This window comes from Phalangium opilio, unplaced genomic scaffold (genome assembly GCF_054372755.1).
Source record: "Phalangium opilio isolate 3A_F unplaced genomic scaffold, DU_Popi_V2 ptg000209l_1, whole genome shotgun sequence".
Taxonomy (NCBI): Eukaryota; Metazoa; Arthropoda; class Arachnida; order Opiliones; family Phalangiidae; genus Phalangium; species Phalangium opilio.
In genome coordinates this window covers 20,573,153-20,592,495 of record NW_028324217.1, presented here as the reverse complement: position 1 = coordinate 20,592,495, position 19,343 = coordinate 20,573,153, and the positions used below count along the sequence as shown (strand labels likewise).

The 19,343-nt window shown below is 39.2% G+C and overlaps 1 protein-coding gene and 1 long non-coding RNA gene across 2 annotated transcripts in view; one reads left to right on the top strand and one right to left on the bottom strand.

Moving 5' to 3' along the window:
* Positions 1 to 19,343, bottom strand: part of LOC149621196 (uncharacterized) — a 204,544-nt gene that overhangs the window by 150,208 nt on the left and 34,993 nt on the right. The window lies entirely within an intron of this gene.
* LOC149621198 (uncharacterized) lies at positions 3,271 to 5,354 on the top strand. The gene is made up of 3 exons (XM_089855912.1): positions 3,271 to 3,288; positions 3,341 to 3,435; positions 4,487 to 5,354. Exons 1-3 carry the CDS (start codon positions 3,271 to 3,273, stop codon positions 5,352 to 5,354), a joined length of 981 nt encoding a protein of 326 aa, XP_089712038.1.

Here is a 19,343-nt window from a genome sequence, read left to right as displayed (position 1 = left end):
TATTTTGGTTTTTCCAACTTGTTTTGTCATCCTCGCTGTAGCTTATTCGAAACAATTATGCAAAACAATTTCTTAGGTACGAGATAAACATTTTACGTTCCAGCACTAAATTGTTATTTCAACAATTGCCAAAAATTATTTAATGGGTTAAATTCGCCTGGGGCGTTAATATATGAAAATGTTAAATAACACTGGCCTGTCCCTAGTCCCTTCTGTCTTTTCGCCTTCGCTTTTATCAAAGAGGTTGTCCTTATCCATAATTAATCAATTTAATCAGTGTGCACGAAAGTGGCAAACGTCCAGACGAGGTTTGTGGGATGATTGCTGGGGATTTAGTGGCAAACTATTGAATTCACCTTACGGTGCGATGGCCATTTGTAGTTTGATAAGCGGGAAAACAAACTAAAAGGGGGAGCCTGGGAAGAATGACGTTACATTACTAAAGCCTAGTTACCTACAACAAGCCTCGCATTGGTTTAGAGAGAAGAAACTACTACTTTTCTTTAATGTTGTGTCTTCACATAACTTATTTTATCAAGCGCGCTTACAGAATTCTATATACAATATATTTAATGTTAATTTGTAAACCACGATTGAATATAACTAGGAAAAAGTAGACGCGACTCTGGGAATCTTTCGCGCGCTCCCCGTCCCCACTGTGTAACGATAATACTTGGGCGGATGCATCAATAAGGTTTATGATACAAGTTAAGACCACATCCCATAGTATCATCGCGATTTCCTCGTGTCGTATCTCTATTTTCCGGATGTTACGTGATTATTTCCTTAATGAAATATAGTTTTTGCTTTTTGTAGATAAATCCACGGAAGAACATAATACTGAACAAAAAAGAGGTCTAGACCATAACAAAAAAATTCTTACTAGAGGAAAAATCTTCAAATGTGATCAGTGTGAATTTTTGAGCACACAGAAATGTAATTTGACCAGACATGAACGCATTCACAGTGGTGAAAAACCTTTCCAATGTGATCAGTGTGATTTTATGTGCGCTGACAAGAGTAGTTTTATCAGACATCAACGCGTTCACAGTGGAGAAAAACCTTTCCAATGTGATCAGTGTGACTTCGCTACCAAGTGGAAGTCCGTATTGATCACACATCAACAACTTCACAGTGGAGAAAAACCTTTCTATTGTGATCAGTGTGACTACGCATGTGCGTGGAAGTCTATATTGATCACACATCAAAGCGTTCACAGTAGAGAAAAGCCTTTCCATTGTGAACAGTGTGATTTTAGATGCGCTCTCAAGGGTAATTTTATCAGACATCAACGCGTTCACAGTGCTGAAAAACCTTTCCAATGTGATCAGTGTGACTACGCTAGCGCATGGAAGTCTGTATTGATCTCACATCAACGCGTTCACAGTGGAGAAAAACCTTTCCAATGTGATCAGTGTGACTACGCTAGCGCGCGGAAGTCCGGATTGATCACACATCAACGTGTTCACAGTGTAGAAAAACCTTTCCAATGTGACCAGTGTGATTTTGGTTGCGCTGTCAAGAGTAGTTTTATCAGACATCAACGCGTTCACAGTGACGAAAAACGCTTCAAATGTAGCCAGTGTGAATATTCCAGCACTCACAAGAATAGTTTAATCATACATCAACGCATTCACAATGGTGAAAAACCCTTCAAATGTGATAAGTGTGACTATTCCAGCGTACAGAAGCCTAATTTGACCAAACATCAACGCATACACAATGGTGGAAAACCCTTCTAATGCCATCAATAAGACTTTAGGTGCACTGGCAAGAGTACTTTCATCAGGCATCAACGCGTTCAAAGTGGGGGAAAGCCCTTTAAATGTGCTCATTGTGACTTTACTAGCGCATGAAAGTTCGTTTTGATCACACATAATACCCTTCATAATAGAGAAAAACCCTTCAGACGTACGTGACTGTTGTGAATTTGTTAGTAAATATAAGAGTTTTTTATCGGACATGTCCGCATTCACAGCGGTGAAATACCATTGAAATTTGATTGCACGGTGGAGGAAAACCCTTCAAATGTGATCGTTGTAAATATTCAAAATAATTGAAAATGAAACTTATCAAGTAGTAATAGTGAAATGTCCATTATTCATTATACGTTAATACTGCTTTTTGAAATAATGTAAATATTTTACTTACATTGTAAGATAATTTTAATCGTTTGAGTTTCTCATTTGTAGAAAGAAAATGTTCTTCAAGAATTAAACATTCTAACTAATATTAAAATTCATTAATCGTGTTTAAATTAAATCAATTTTCAGAAGGTAATTTCAATTGAAGTAAGTTACCTTACCTTGGAACATTCTGAAAAATATAGTCAATTCATGGGGCAACATCATACTCCGCTATTTCTTTCATATGAGCTGAAATGAATCATATAACCCTTGCTTGTATTAAGAATGAAAGATCTATATATGTTGAAACTTCTTCAATATTATGTTTTTGGCTCATCGGGAGCCTTTTGAATATATTAGAGCCCCTTAAGAGACCTTGTATTAGCAGAAGTGAGATGAGACTAGAAGTACTGAGCTAACCAAATTCTTCACTCGGCGAAAGTGAATATTCTTGATAACACACCAACGGTTGGCCCTCTAGTGGCGGTTTCAGAATTTTCCCCTCCAAAACGTGAGACGCTCGCGGATGTACACCGCCGAACTAGATTCAAGCACCCGCGTCCGTGTTTCGCCGCTTTAGGTTGAGGGGAAGGGGGTAGGAAATATTTTTGGAACTCTACCAATTTTTTTCTCTCTAGCGTTGGCGCGATTGAAGCGGCGTAAAATCCTCAAATTTGTTCACTAATGCCAGGATCTATTACCAATACTAGAACCCTTCACTTCTAGTCTCATCTCACTTCTGGTATTAGAAATATCAAAAAGATATCTAGAAACAGCGCCGTGAGAAGTCTTGTGTTAGACATATCACTAGATATCTAGAAATACAACGCCCTAAGAGAAGCCAAAAAAGTAGGTTATTAAGCAAAGAGCATTTCTCAGAAGTCTTAGAAGTGGAGCGCCCCATCCCAGGGTCCGACATTCCCAAAAACGTACGAGATTTCGTGATTTTGCCAATGATTACGAGAAAGATTTCGTGATTTTGCCAATGATTACGAGAAAGATTTCGTGATTTTGCCAATGATTACGAGAAAGATTTCGTGATTTTGCCGATGATTACGAGAAAGATTTCGCGATTTTGCCAAAGATTGCGTGATTTCACGATTTCACAAAGATTAAGGCAGGAATGAAGCTGAGACCACCTAATATGGCTACCAGAACAGCGGTAAAACTTGGGAGGGTGTCACGTACTACGATCCCATTGTTACTATTTCCAGGCGGCACCTAAGGTTTATGCCGTCCCACCGTCTCCCCCCAGTTCAAATAGGGCGAACGGGAGCGTGGGAAATAAGGCGGTGGTACAGGGCAAATGGCCAGTTTAAAAATTGCGTTGACCAGTTTAAAAATTAAATCGGAGGGGGGTCAGTTAAATTCAATTGGTATGCCTTAGTTGCAATTAAGGTGATCAGGATCGTTCGAAAGAGGAGTTCAATTAGAATCTATGTGCATAATTTGAAGGATATTGACCGTTTTCATGATTTTTCCCCGTTAAAACTTGTATTTTGATTTCGATTATTTTTGATTAGAGTGAGTCATTTGTAATTGATAAGGTATATTTAATTATGGATTTATATAAATACTACCAGAAGTATATAATACTTCTCTTCGAGAGAAGTGTACCACAAAGCTGGGTGAGTGTAACGCCACTCTTCCCAACATCGGAACATTTAGAGCAAGGCTACTAAACCGAATCACATACGCGATAAATAGTTCCCTCATCATTACTCTATTAGCGCTTAAATATTTGGCAAGACGCGCTTGTGCATTTTGTCCCACGTCCAGACGAGGTTTGTGGGATGATTGCTGGGGATTTAGTGGCAAACTATTGAATTCACCTTACGGTGCGATGGCCATTTGTAGTTTGATAAGCGGGAAAACAAACTAAAAGGGGGAGCCTGGGAAGAATGACGTTACATTACTAAAGCCTAGTTACCTACAACAAGCCTCGCATTGGTTTAGAGAGAAGAAAGTACTACTTTTCTTTAATGTTGTGTCTTCACATAACTTATTTATCAAGCGCGCTTACAGAATTCTATATACAATATATTTAATGTTAATTTGTAAACCACGATTGAATATAACTAGGAAAAAGTAGACGCGACTCTGGGAATCTTTCTCGCGCTCCCCGTCCCCACTGTGTAACGATAATACTTGGGCGGATGCATCAATAAAGTTTATGATACAAGTTAAGACCACATCCCATAGTATCATCGCGATTTCCTCGTGTCGTATCTCTATTTTCCGGATGTTACGTGATTATTTCCTTAATGAAATATAGTTTTTGCTTTTTGTAGATAAATCCACGGAAGAACATAATACTGAACAAAAAGAGGTCTAGACCATAACAAAAAAATTCTTACTAGCGGAAAAATCTTCAAATGTGATCAGTGTGAATTTTTGAGCACACAGAAATGTAATTTGACCAGACATGAACGCATTCACAGTGGTGAAAAACCTTTCCAATGTGATCAGTGTGATTTTATGTGCGCTGACAAGAGTAGTTTTATCAGACATCAACGCGTTCACAGTGGAGAAAAACCTTTCCAATGTGATCAGTGTGACTTCGCTACCAAGTGGAAGTCCGTATTGATCACACATCAACAACTTCACAGTGGAGAAAAACCTTTCCATTGTGATCAGTGTGATTACGCATGTGCGTGGAAGTCTATATTGATCACACATCAAAGCGTTCACAGTAGAGAAAAACCTTTCCATTGTGAACAGTGTGATTTTAGATGCGCTGTCAAGGGTAATTTTATCAGACATCAACGCGTTCACAGTGCTGAAAAACCTTTTCAATGTGATCAGTGTGACTACGCTAGCGCATGGAAGTCTGTATTGATCTCACATCAACGCGTTCACAGTGGAGAAAAACCTTTCCAATGTGATCAGTGTGACTACGCTAGCGCGCGGAAGTCCGGATTGATCACACATCAACGTGTTCACAGTGTAGAAAAACCTTTCCAATGTGACCAGTGTGATTTTGGTTGCGCTGTCAAGAGTAGTTTTATCAGACATCAACGCGTTCACAGTGACGACAAACGCTTCAAATGTAGCCAGTGTGAATATTCCAGCACTCACAAGAATAGTTTAATCATACATCAACGCATTCACAATGGTGAAACACCCTTCAAATGTGATAAGTGTGACTATTCCAGCGTACAGAAGCCTAATTTGACCAAACATCAACGCATACACAATGGTGGAAAACCCTTCAAATGCCATCAATAAGACTTTAGGTGCACTGGCAAGAGTACTTTCATCAGGCATCAACGCGTTCAAAGTGGGGGAAAGCCCTTTAAATGTGCTCATTGTGACTTTACTAGCGCATGAAAGTTCGTTTTGATCACACATAATACCCTTCATAATAGAGAAAAACCCTTCAGACGTACGTGACTGTTGTGAATTTGTTAGTAAATATAAGAGTTTTTTATCGGACATGTCCGCATTCACAGCGGTGAAATACCATTGAAATTTGATTGCACGGTGGAGGAAAACCCTTCAAATGTGATCGTTGTAAATATTCAAAATAATTGAAAATGAAACTTATCAAGTAGTAATAGTGAAATGTCCATTATTCATTATACGTTAATACTGCTTTTTGAAATAATGTAAATATTTTACTTACATTGTAAGATAATTTTAATCGTTTGAGTTTCTCATTTGTAGAAAGAAAATGTTCTTCAAGAATTAAACATTCTAACTAATATTAAAATTCATTAATCGTGTTTAAATTAAATCAATTTTCAGAAGGTAATTTCAATTGAAGTAAGTTACCTTACCTTGGAACATTCTGAAAAATATAGTCAATTCATGGGGCAACATCATACTCCGCTATTTCTTTCATATGAGCTGAAATGAATCGTATAACCCTTGCTTGTATTAAGAATGAAAGATCTATATATGTTGAAACTTCTTCAATATTATGTTTTTGGCTCATCGGGAGCCTTTTGAATATATTAGAGCCCCTTAAGAGACCTTGTATTAGCAGAAGTGAGATGAGACTAGAAGTACTGAGCTAACCAAATTCTTCACTCGGCGAAAGTGAATATTCTTGATAACACACCAACGGTTGGCCCTCTAGTGGCGGTTTCAGAATTTTCCCCTCCAAAACGTGAGACGCTCGCGGATGTACACCGCCGAACTAGATTCAAGCACCCGCGTCCGTGTTTCGCCGCTTTAGGTTGAGGGGAAGGGGGTAGGAAATATTTTTGGAACTCTACCAATTTTTTTCTCTCTAGCGTTGGCGCGATTGAAGCGGCGTAAAATCCTCAAATTTGTTCACTAATGCCAGGATCTATTACCAATACTAGAACCCTTCACTTCTAGTCTTATCTCACTTCTGGTATTAGAAATATCAAATAGATATCTAGAAACAGCGCCGTGAGAAGTCTTGTGTTAGACATATCACTAGATATCTAGAAATACAACGCCCTAAGAGAAGCCAAAAAAGTAGGTTATTAAGCAAAGAGCATTTCTCAGAAGTCTTAGAAGTGGAGCGCCCCATCCCAGGGTCCGACATTCCCAAAAACGTACGAGATTTCGTGATTTTGCCAATGATTACGAGAAAGATTTCGTGATTTTGCCAATGATTACGAGAAAGATTTCGTGATTTTGCCAATGATTACGAGAAAGATTTCGTGATTTTGCCGATGATTACGAGAAAGATTTCGCGATTTTGCCAAAGATTGCGTGATTTCACGATTTCACAAAGATTAAGGCAGGAATGAAGCTGAGACCACCTAATATGGCTACCAGAACAGCGGTAAAACTTGGGAGGGTGTCACGTACTACGATCCCATTGTTACTATTTCCAGGCGGCACCTAAGGTTTATGCCGTCCCACCGTCTCCCCCCAGTTCAAATAGGGCGAACGGGAGCGTGGGAAATAAGGCGGTGGTACAGGGCAAATGACCAGTTTAAAAATTGCGTTGACCAGTTTAAAAATTAAATCGGAGGGGGGTCAGTTAAATTCAATTGGTATGCCTTAGTTGCAATTAAGGTGATCGGGATCGTTCGAAAGAGGAGTTCAATTAGAATCTATGTGCATAATTTGAAGGATATTGACCGTTTTCATGATTTTTCCCCGTTAAAACTTGTATTTTGATTTCGATTATTTTTGATTAGAGTGAGTCATTTGTAATTGATAAGGTATATTTAATTATGGATTTATATAAATACTACCAGAAGTATATAATACTTCTCTTCGAGAGAAGTGTACCACAAAGCTGGGTGAGTGTAACGCCACTCTTCCCAACATCGGAACATTTAGAGCAAGGCTACTAAACCGAATCACATACGCGATAAATAGTTCCCTCATCATTACTCTATTAGCGCTTAAATATTTGGCAAGACGCGCTTGTGCATTTTGTCCCACGTCCAGACGAGGTTTGTGGGATGATTGCTGGGGATTTAGTGGCAAACTATTGAATTCACCTTACGGTGCGATGGCCATTTGTAGTTTGATAAGCGGGAAAACAAACTAAAAGGGGGAGCCTGGGAAGAATGACGTTACATTACTAAAGCCTAGTTACCTACAACAAGCCTCGCATTGGTTTAGAGAGAAGAAACTACTACTTTTCTTTAATGTTGTGTCTTCACATAACTTATTTTATCAAGCGCGCTTACAGAATTCTATATACAATATATTTAATGTTAATTTGTAAACCACGATTGAATATAACTAGGAAAAAGTAGACGCGACTCTGGGAATCTTTCGCGCGCTCCCCGTCCCCACTGTGTAACGATAATACTTGGGCGGATGCATCAATAAAGTTTATGATACAAGTTAAGACCACATCCCATAGTATCATCGCGATTTCCTCGTGTCGTATCTCTATTTTCCGGATGTTACGTGATTATTTCCTTAATGAAATATAGTTTTTGCTTTTTGTAGATAAATCCACGGAAGAACATAATACTGAACAAAAAAGAGGTCTAGACCATAACAAAAAAATTCTTACTAGAGGGAAAATCTTCAAATGTGATCAGTGTGAATTTTTGAGCACACAGAAATGTAATTTGACCAGACATGAACGCATTCACAGTGGTGAAAAACCTTTCCAATGTGATCAGTGTGATTTTATGTGCGCTGACAAGAGTAGTTTTATCAGACATCAACGCGTTCACAGTGACGACAAACGCTTCAAATGTAGCCAGTGTGAATATTCCAGCACTCACAAGAATAGTTTAATCATACATCAACGCATTCACAATGGTGAAACACCCTTCAAATGTGATAAGTGTGACTATTCCAGCGTACAGAAGCCTAATTTGACCAAACATCAACGCATACACAATGGTGGAAAACCCTTCAAATGCCATCAATAAGACTTTAGGTGCACTGGCAAGAGTACTTTCATCAGGCATCAACGCGTTCAAAGTGGGGGAAAGCCCTTTAAATGTGCTCATTGTGACTTTACTAGCGCATGAAAGTTCGTTTTGATCACACATAATACCCTTCATAATAGAGAAAAACCCTTCAGACGTACGTGACTGTTGTGAATTTGTTAGTAAATATAAGAGTTTTTTATCGGACATGTCCGCATTCACAGCGGTGAAATACCATTGAAATTTGATTGCACGGTGGAGGAAAACCCTTCAAATGTGATCGTTGTAAATATTCAAAATAATTGAAAATGAAACTTATCAAGTAGTAATAGTGAAATGTCCATTATTCATTATACGTTAATACTGCTTTTTGAAATAATGTAAATATTTTACTTACATTGTAAGATAATTTTAATCGTTTGAGTTTCTCATTTGTAGAAAGAAAATGTTCTTCAAGAATTAAACATTCTAACTAATATTAAAATTCATTAATCGTGTTTAAATTAAATCAATTTTCAGAAGGTAATTTCAATTGAAGTAAGTTACCTTACCTTGGAACATTCTGAAAAATATAGTCAATTCATGGGGCAACATCATACTCCGCTATTTCTTTCATATGAGCTGAAATGAATCGTATAACCCTTGCTTGTATTAAGAATGAAAGATCTATATATGTTGAAACTTCTTCAATATTATGTTTTTGGCTCATCGGGAGCCTTTTGAATATATTAGAGCCCCTTAAGAGACCTTGTATTAGCAGAAGTGAGATGAGACTAGAAGTACTGAGCTAACCAAATTCTTCACTCGGCGAAAGTGAATATTCTTGATAACACACCAACGGTTGGCCCTCTAGTGGCGGTTTCAGAATTTTCCCCTCCAAAACGTGAGACGCTCGCGGATGTACACCGCCGAACTAGATTCAAGCACCCGCGTCCGTGTTTCGCCGCTTTAGGTTGAGGGGAAGGGGGTAGGAAATATTTTTGGAACTCTACCAATTTTTTTCTCTCTAGCGTTGGCGCGATTGAAGCGGCGTAAAATCCTCAAATTTGTTCACTAATGCCAGGATCTATTACCAATACTAGAACCCTTCACTTCTAGTCTTATCTCACTTCTGGTATTAGAAATATCAAATAGATATCTAGAAACAGCGCCGTGAGAAGTCTTGTGTTAGACATATCACTAGATATCTAGAAATACAACGCCCTAAGAGAAGCCAAAAAAGTAGGTTATTAAGCAAAGAGCATTTCTCAGAAGTCTTAGAAGTGGAGCGCCCCATCCCAGGGTCCGACATTCCCAAAAACGTACGAGATTTCGTGATTTTGCCAATGATTACGAGAAAGATTTCGTGATTTTGCCAATGATTACGAGAAAGATTTCGTGATTTTGCCAATGATTACGAGAAAGATTTCGTGATTTTGCCGATGATTACGAGAAAGATTTCGCGATTTTGCCAAAGATTGCGTGATTTCACGATTTCACAAAGATTAAGGCAGGAATGAAGCTGAGACCACCTAATATGGCTACCAGAACAGCGGTAAAACTTGGGAGGGTGTCACGTACTACGATCCCATTGTTACTATTTCCAGGCGGCACCTAAGGTTTATGCCGTCCCACCGTCTCCCCCCAGTTCAAATAGGGCGAACGGGAGCGTGGGAAATAAGGCGGTGGTACAGGGCAAATGACCAGTTTAAAAATTGCGTTGACCAGTTTAAAAATTAAATCGGAGGGGGGTCAGTTAAATTCAATTGGTATGCCTTAGTTGCAATTAAGGTGATCGGGATCGTTCGAAAGAGGAGTTCAATTAGAATCTATGTGCATAATTTGAAGGATATTGACCGTTTTCATGATTTTTCCCCGTTAAAACTTGTATTTTGATTTCGATTATTTTTGATTAGAGTGAGTCATTTGTAATTGATAAGGTATATTTAATTATGGATTTATATAAATACTACCAGAAGTATATAATACTTCTCTTCGAGAGAAGTGTACCACAAAGCTGGGTGAGTGTAACGCCACTCTTCCCAACATCGGAACATTTAGAGCAAGGCTACTAAACCGAATCACATACGCGATAAATAGTTCCCTCATCATTACTCTATTAGCGCTTAAATATTTGGCAAGACGCGCTTGTGCATTTTGTCCCACGTCCAGACGAGGTTTGTGGGATGATTGCTGGGGATTTAGTGGCAAACTATTGAATTCACCTTACGGTGCGATGGCCATTTGTAGTTTGATAAGCGGGAAAACAAACTAAAAGGGGGAGCCTGGGAAGAATGACGTTACATTACTAAAGCCTAGTTACCTACAACAAGCCTCGCATTGGTTTAGAGAGAAGAAACTACTACTTTTCTTTAATGTTGTGTCTTCACATAACTTATTTTATCAAGCGCGCTTACAGAATTCTATATACAATATATTTAATGTTAATTTGTAAACCACGATTGAATATAACTAGGAAAAAGTAGACGCGACTCTGGGAATCTTTCGCGCGCTCCCCGTCCCCACTGTGTAACGATAATACTTGGGCGGATGCATCAATAAAGTTTATGATACAAGTTAAGACCACATCCCATAGTATCATCGCGATTTCCTCGTGTCGTATCTCTATTTTCCGGATGTTACGTGATTATTTCCTTAATGAAATATAGTTTTTGCTTTTTGTAGATAAATCCACGGAAGAACATAATACTGAACAAAAAAGAGGTCTAGACCATAACAAAAAAATTCTTACTAGAGGGAAAATCTTCAAATGTGATCAGTGTGAATTTTTGAGCACACAGAAATGTAATTTGACCAGACATGAACGCATTCACAGTGGTGAAAAACCTTTCCAATGTGATCAGTGTGATTTTATGTGCGCTGACAAGAGTAGTTTTATCAGACATCAACGCGTTCACAGTGGAGAAAAACCTTTCCAATGTGATCAGTGTGACTTCGCTACCAAGTGGAAGTCCGTATTGATCACACATCAACAACTTCACAGTGGAGAAAAACCTTTCCATTGTGATCAGTGTGACTACGCATATGCGTGGAAGTCTATATTGATCACACATCAAAGCGTTCACAGTAGAGAAAAACCTTTCCATTGTGAACAGTGTGATTTTAGATGCGCTGTCAAGGGTAATTTTATCAGACATCAACGCGTTCACAGTGCTGAAAAACCTTTCCAATGTGATCAGTGTGACTACGCTAGCGCATGGAAGTCTGTATTGATCTCACATCAACGCGTTCACAGTGGAGAAAAACCTTTCCAATGTGATCAGTGTGACTACGCTAGCGCGCGGAAGTCCGGATTGATCACACATCAACGTGTTCACAGTGTAGAAAAACCTTTCCAATGTGACCAGTGTGATTTTGGTTGCGCTGTCAAGAGTAGTTTTATCAGACATCAACGCGTTCACAGTGACGAAAAACGCTTCAAATGTAGCCAGTGTGAATATTCCAGCACTCACAAGAATAGTTTAATCATACATCAACGCATTCACAATGGTGAAAAACCCTTCAAATGTGATAAGTGTAACTATTCCAGCGTACAGAAGCCTAATTTGACCAAACATCAACGCATACACAATGGTGGAAAACCCTTCTAATGCCATCAATAAGACTTTAGGTGCACTGGCAAGAGTACTTTCATCAGGCATCAACGCGTTCAAAGTGGGGGAAAGCCCTTTAAATGTGCTCATTGTGACTTTACTAGCGCATGAAAGTTCGTTTTGATCACACATAATACCCTTCATAATAGAGAAAAACCCTTCAGACGTACGTGACTGTTGTGAATTTGTTAGTAAATATAAGAGTTTTTTATCGGACATGTCCGCATTCACAGCGGTGAAATACCATTGAAATTTGATTGCACGGTGGAGGAAAACCCTTCAAATGTGATCGTTGTAAATATTCAAAATAATTGAAAATGAAACTTATCAAGTAGTAATAGTGAAATGTCCATTATTCATTATACGTTAATACTGCTTTTTGAAATAATGTAAATATTTTACTTACATTGTAAGATAATTTTAATCGTTTGAGTTTCTCATTTGTAGAAAGAAAATGTTCTTCAAGAATTAAACATTCTAACTAATATTAAAATTCATTAATCGTGTTTAAATTAAATCAATTTTCAGAAGGTAATTTCAATTGAAGTAAGTTACCTTACCTTGGAACATTCTGAAAAATATAGTCAATTCATGGGGCAACATCATACTCCGCTATTTCTTTCATATGAGCTGAAATGAATCATATAACCCTTGCTTGTATTAAGAATGAAAGATCTATATATGTTGAAACTTCTTCAATATTATGTTTTTGGCTCATCGGGAGCCTTTTGAATATATTAGAGCCCCTTAAGAGACATTGTATTAGCAGAAGTGAGATGAGACTAGAAGTACTGAGCTAACCAAATTCTTCACTCGGCGAAAGTGAATATTCTTGATAACACACCAACGGTTGGCCCTCTAGTGGCGGTTTCAGAATTTTCCCCTCCAAAACGTGAGACGCTCGCGGATGTACACCGCCGAACTAGATTCAAGCACCCGCGTCCGTGTTTCGCCGCTTTAGGTTGAGGGGAAGGGGGTAGGAAATATTTTTGGAACTCTACCAATTTTTTTCTCTCTAGCGTTGGCGCGATTGAAGCGGCGTAAAATCCTCAAATTTGTTCACTAATGCCAGGATCTATTACCAATACTAGAACCCTTCACTTCTAGTCTCATCTCACTTCTGGTATTAGAAATATCAAAAAGATATCTAGAAACAGCGCCGTGAGAAGTCTTGTGTTAGACATATCACTAGATATCTAGAAATACAACGCCCTAAGAGAAGCCAAAAAAGTAGGTTATTAAGCAAAGAGCATTTCTCAGAAGTCTTAGAAGTGGAGCGCCCCATCCCAGGGTCCGACATTCCCAAAAACGTACGAGATTTCGTGATTTTGCCAATGATTACGAGAAAGATTTCGTGATTTTGCCAATGATTACGAGAAAGATTTCGTGATTTTGCCAATGATTACGAGAAAGATTTCGTGATTTTGCCAATGATTACGAGAAAGATTTCGTGATTTTGCCGATGATTACGAGAAAGATTTCGCGATTTTGCCAAAGATTGCGTGATTTCACGATTTCACAAAGATTAAGGCAGGAATGAAGCTGAGACCACCTAATATGGCTACCAGAACAGCGGTAAAACTTGGGAGGGTGTCACGTACTACGATCCCATTGTTACTATTTCCAGGCGGCACCTAAGGTTTATGCCGTCCTACCGTCTCCCCCCAGTTCAAATAGGGCGAACGGGAGCGTGGGAAATAAGGCGGTGGTACAGGGCAAATGACCAGTTTAAAAATTGCGTTGACCAGTTTAAAAATTAAATCGGAGGGGGGTCAGTTAAATTCAATTGGTATGCCTTAGTTGCAATTAAGGTGATCGGGATCGTTCGAAAGAGGAGTTCAATTAGAATCTATGTGCATAATTTGAAGGATATTGACCGTTTTCATGATTTTTCCCCGTTAAAACCTGTATTTTGATTTCGATTATTTTTGATTAGAGTGAGTCATTTGTAATTGATAAGGTATATTTAATTATGGATTTATATAAATACTACCAGAAGTATATAATACTTCTCTTCGAGAGAAGTGTACCACAAAGCTGGGTGAGTGTAACGCCACTCTTCCCAACATCGGAACATTTAGAGCAAGGCTACTAAACCGAATCACATACGCGATAAATAGTTCCCTCATCATTACTCTATTAGCGCTTAAATATTTGGCAAGACGCGCTTGTGCATTTTGTCCCACGTCCAGACGAGGTTTGTGGGATGATTGCTGGGGATTTAGTGGCAAACTATTGAATTCACCTTACGGTGCGATGGCCATTTGTAGTTTGATAAGCGGGAAAACAAACTAAAAGGGGGTGCCTGGGAAGAATGACGTTACATTACTAAAGCATAGGGAGGATACAGAGTGTCATCCTTCTTCCATTATCCCCTTCTGATACTACGTATTATGGATAGCCAATTTGGCCAAAAAGGCGGCCACCAAATATGTGCGACACCGTCCGGCGGATGTGACGCGCTGGAGCTATACGGGACTTACGAGGTTACCGCCCCCTTTTCGGAGAATTGTTCTGCCAAGGCTACGGAGCGCGTTCGACGACAGGGAATGTCAGCCACTAACTAAAGGCCGCCGACAGGTTATGGCAGCGCCCACAGAAATACCTCTCGTAAATCCCGTATAGCCAAATCATGGAAGAAAGTATGGAAGGCCGACTCCCCTTTGAGCTGTGAAAGGTGGTTTAAAAATAGCGACGGGTTTGCCCTCTGTCCGCCATACTGAAAGCGACAGTTTCCAGGCTGTCAAAAAAGGCGGAATTTTTAAAATTTCAAATTCCCCGCCATCCCGTTAATAAACCCAACCTTTTCACCAAAAGAAAATACATTAAATAAGGACGCCACCATGTTTGTTTTCAGTATGACAGCTAGGGGCGCTGTAGTATGCAGGGCTACCGGTCACCTTTCAAAAAAAGGGCTGAGTCGGCCTTCCATACTTTCTTCCATGGCCAAATTGAGTCCGGAGAGCTTAGGTCACGTGGGAAAAAGGAAGTAGTGGTGAATGCGGCGTCTGCTCCAAAACGTGATCTGCGGCTTTGGGGCGGCCACTAAATGCGGTTTGCTGCAAACTATTTATGCATACGAGGCCTTTTCACCAGGGCCGGAAATAAACGAAGCTTGCCGAATCAACCGAGACGAGAGAAAGAATCATAAAAGTAGCCGGACCCTAGCCGCGAAACCGATAACCGAAACGCCGTACAATAACAGGGTTGCCAAGCTGTACATTTTTTAAAAAACGCACAAAATAGTAAGACCTTGCTTGTCCACTAAAGAAAAATATACTTAGTCTTTGTCAATTGTTACTGTTTTCCTACCCCTTTTATGGAACGGAGTATTCTCGTATATTGCGCTTAGCAACTAGCGCGTTGCGCCCTCCTCCTCCCACTGTCTCGCCCGAAACTTGTGAGACTTGAGTTGTATTTCTTCCAACTTTAAATTGCCCGACCCGACCCTGCCCTATTATTTTGAAGTTAATAGAAACCCGACCCGGGCCCGGCCCAATAGAAAGTGAACCCGACCCGATCCGGCCCGATTTTAAACCCTATCCGAGCCGACCCGGAAAAAATTTTAAATTAATTTTGCCCTATTTTATTTTATTCCCCATTTATTGATAAGGTGTTAACATTGAATGAGAAAAGTATCGTACGGCCGTACATTACGAGAGCAGATACGCGAACGCTCGAAATATCCCGACAGCGTGCTTTGATGGGGATGCAAAAGCGGAAAAACTGGTTTTTGGGGGGCTAGTCCCCTCCAGTGAGATAGAATATATATAAACCTAGAGTCACAACGTGGGATCTCGAGATTGACGATTCGCGATACACTTTTTGTGGAGCATGAATCCTTATCAAATACGGGTGGCGCCACCTATTAATCACTTGAAGAACTTTTTTATTACCGTCTGCTGTCAAAATAGTTTTTTAAACGTGTTAAATAAAATAAGCAAGTTAAATAATAAAAACTCTAGTCCTTTTTAATCTAATAAATAGATGAATTAAAAATCATAACGATGTTTCTGATTGAAAATAAGCGAGTAAAAGTTGTAATTAGTTACGCTAGAGGCTCACAGGTGGCGCTGTCATGTTTTGATAAACTTGCTTGATAAAAACAATGTGTATCGCGGTAAGCCGATTTGAATTGGAACTCTATCTATCTCATTGGTCCCCTCGTACCTATTCTGAAAACGGTTTCGCCCTCTACCTTCGTTCCTTTTTTTCCGGGCGTTACAATCTCGTTCAAAAAATATAACGAAAATAAAATATGGTAAAAGTATATGAAAACGTTAATATTCGGCCATCCGTTACTATTAACCTCCCGGTTATTTGAAACTTATTAATTAATTGTTACTTAAATTAAATTCAAAAATATGTTTGGTACACAATAGTAATGTAGAAATTAAGATTTGCAACGTCATTTCTGTTTCTTTTACAATTAAAAATTCAAATAATATTCTTGTAAGTGTCTTGGCCGTTTCACCTGTCTTTTAGGCCTCGTTAAACTCGTTCGCACTTCTACTTCAGTTGGCGGAAGTGACTCGGATTCGTTCATCGTGGGAATGTTCTTCGTCTTATCGTTCTTTAGGGTTGTTCGTATTACATTAGTTTTTGCTTTTAAATGTTTCCCGTTCTCGTCTCGTTCTAACTCTTCATCCTCTTACTGTTCAGAACTTGAATCGTCACTGTTGTCAGGAACTATAAATCGCTTCAATTTGTCAGCGGGCGCGGTGTTTCGGTAAAATCTTAGCGATGTCTGCGTTTCAGGCAAGTCTTCTATTACGTATCTTTAATAATGGAGCTTCTGAGAGACCACGTAAGGGCCACGTTAGGCGCGTTGGAATCAAGCGCCATGTTTCGAATTATTATTGCCGTGTTGGCAAGCTAGGGCTACGTTCAGTAACTGGAAATCGGAAAAAGCCGTTACCGCTACCGATGTGTTTTTTCCCGAACGCTACGTCAGAGTGACGTCAGACGTCACTGAACGTTTTTTTTTCTCTCTCTGTTGCGTTTGATGATACTTTCCATGATGGCGTCTGCTAGAGATTTTGGATTGAGGAGAAAACTGTTATTTTTGTTATTAAATGAACTATCTAATGATGATAAATCGGAAATAACCTTAATTCCAGTTCATTTGAAAAGATCTATAAAAGACAAGTTGGGAAAACCAAAATATTACCTCTCCGTGTCGAGAAGATTATATACACTTAAGTATCCAATGAAAACGTCGACCTTTTTGCCCTCATCCTTTCCCGCGCTTTGCGCTTCCGCATTTCATCCTTACTCTCAACATTATCTTCCTCCATTTTACATACAAAAATCAAATACTCACAAAAAGAAGCGGCAAAAACCTGCTGGCTCTTTACAACCACTTAATTTGACTTAATATCCAATTTCCAACAATAATAATATACCGGTAGTTTAATTGACAACCTACTAGCATCGAAATTCTCATTAAGAATGGCTCCCGCGAATAAAAAACGGCAATTTTCAACTAGGTGGGCGTTATCTCATTTGATTTGAAAAATATCATTTGTCTTTTTTACCAATGCCTAACCGTTTAGATTTTTTTAAAGCAATCTTAGCACCAAAAAATATTTTTTGATACAAAATATATGTTTTATATTCTTATTAAGAATAAAACAAGAGGATAAAAAAGGTCTGTCCTCTCGTAATTTTTTAAGCTTTTATCGTGATTACTCTATACAACATTAACAAGGAGTATAAACCCATTAGTGGAAGCTGTATTTTTTTTCCGAAACAATCTCGCTTATATTTATCCTCTCTAGACTTCGCTAAAAACGTATTACTCCTTCGTAAAATATTAATAGACAGGCAAGGATTCATACCATTAAAGAAGGAGCGCAATATTATCCATATTTTCATTTCATATACAGTGAAAAGAAATGATTATGTTTCTGAGAGGAGCTTCCCATTTTGGTTGTTGTTTTGAAAAGTATATCGAAATTCACGGGCCTTGATAGATATAGGAGGCAATGAAGGAAATATATCGCATGCACGGGCCTTGGTAGATATAGGAGGCGATGATAATCTCTCTCTTTGCACGAGAGGTTTATCTTTAATATTTAAATAAATATAATTATTTTTAATTATTTTAATCTTCAATAATTAACATTAATAATAGTTAAATCGTTTAAAATAATGTTATACCTATTATCATCTCAAACTTTGCTAATATTGACGTTTGAAGTGAAGGGTACCCCTCTTGCCCGCTTTCTTCAAATTTTGGGGTATATATACGATTCGTTTCCATCATAATAGTAAGGAAAAAGCGCAATTGCGAAAACTTTTGGTGGCGATCCCACCTTAGGGAGGATAGACGTTTCTCGTAACCCTAACTGATCGCCGCGTATATCCTAAAACCAAACGATGATAATGGAGTAGAAGCCAATGATACAGATTGGTGTCTATGTGGAATAGACGGAAGACTAGTGGATGGTGGTGTTAGAAGCCAGTGCAAGTACAGACTGGTGTCAATGTGGGATTGACAAAGAACAGAAGCTGGTGGTGATTAGAAGCCAGTAAGAAGAGACTGGTGTCCGTGTGGGATGGACAAAGACCAGAAGATGGTGGTGTGAGAACTCAAGTATAGGAGCCATTTCCGTGACTGTGAAAGCAGTTCGGAAATGGCGAACACGTTTGCTCCGATTCGCAAACTGCGAACGCGGTCACGTGGGTGTAACAACGGACAGACACACAGACACGGCCGTTACAGAACCTCTCCTGGACTACGTCACACGGAGAGGTAAAAAATGTGTTATCGTTTCGCTAGTGGCTTTGGACTGGATTTCTCGCCGTGTTGAACTTCAATTATTGACGTCATAAATCCGATTCGCATCGAAAAAACCTGCTCTTCCAGCCGCTGCAATCTGTGTCACATCGATGCGTAGCGTGACGTAGAAACCGGAAGTGCGAAAAACCGTACAGTAAAAAAATCGGTCTCCGATGCGCGCAGCGCTGCGTACGCTAGCAGTTACTGAACGTAGCCCAGTAGTGCTGGCATGGCGCTGGGAGTTCAAGGCTAATTTTACCAATGGAGCATGCACCGCGTCTCATCACTACTGAGCTTAAACCATTGGAATACGCAAAGGTTTCTCGAGCGCCTCCGGAAGTAAAAAATCTGCCCAAAGGAAAACGCCATCACTATTTTACCCCGAAGAGTCGAAGCAAAAGTCGTTATAATCTTTTAGCAGACGACGCATAGGACGATTTCTACCATTTTAGAATTCGGGGTAATTCAGTCAAAGTTGGTCAAAAGGAAATTTAGTTTTAGATAGTGTTTCCCG

Bases quoted from the DNA above. Each gene is read 5' to 3' on its own strand.
- LOC149621198 (XM_089855912.1), top strand. The intron at 3,436-4,486 runs GCCAGTTTAAAA...AATTCTTACTAG, and splicing joins GCGGTGGTACAGGGCAAATG to CGGAAAAATCTTCAAATGTG.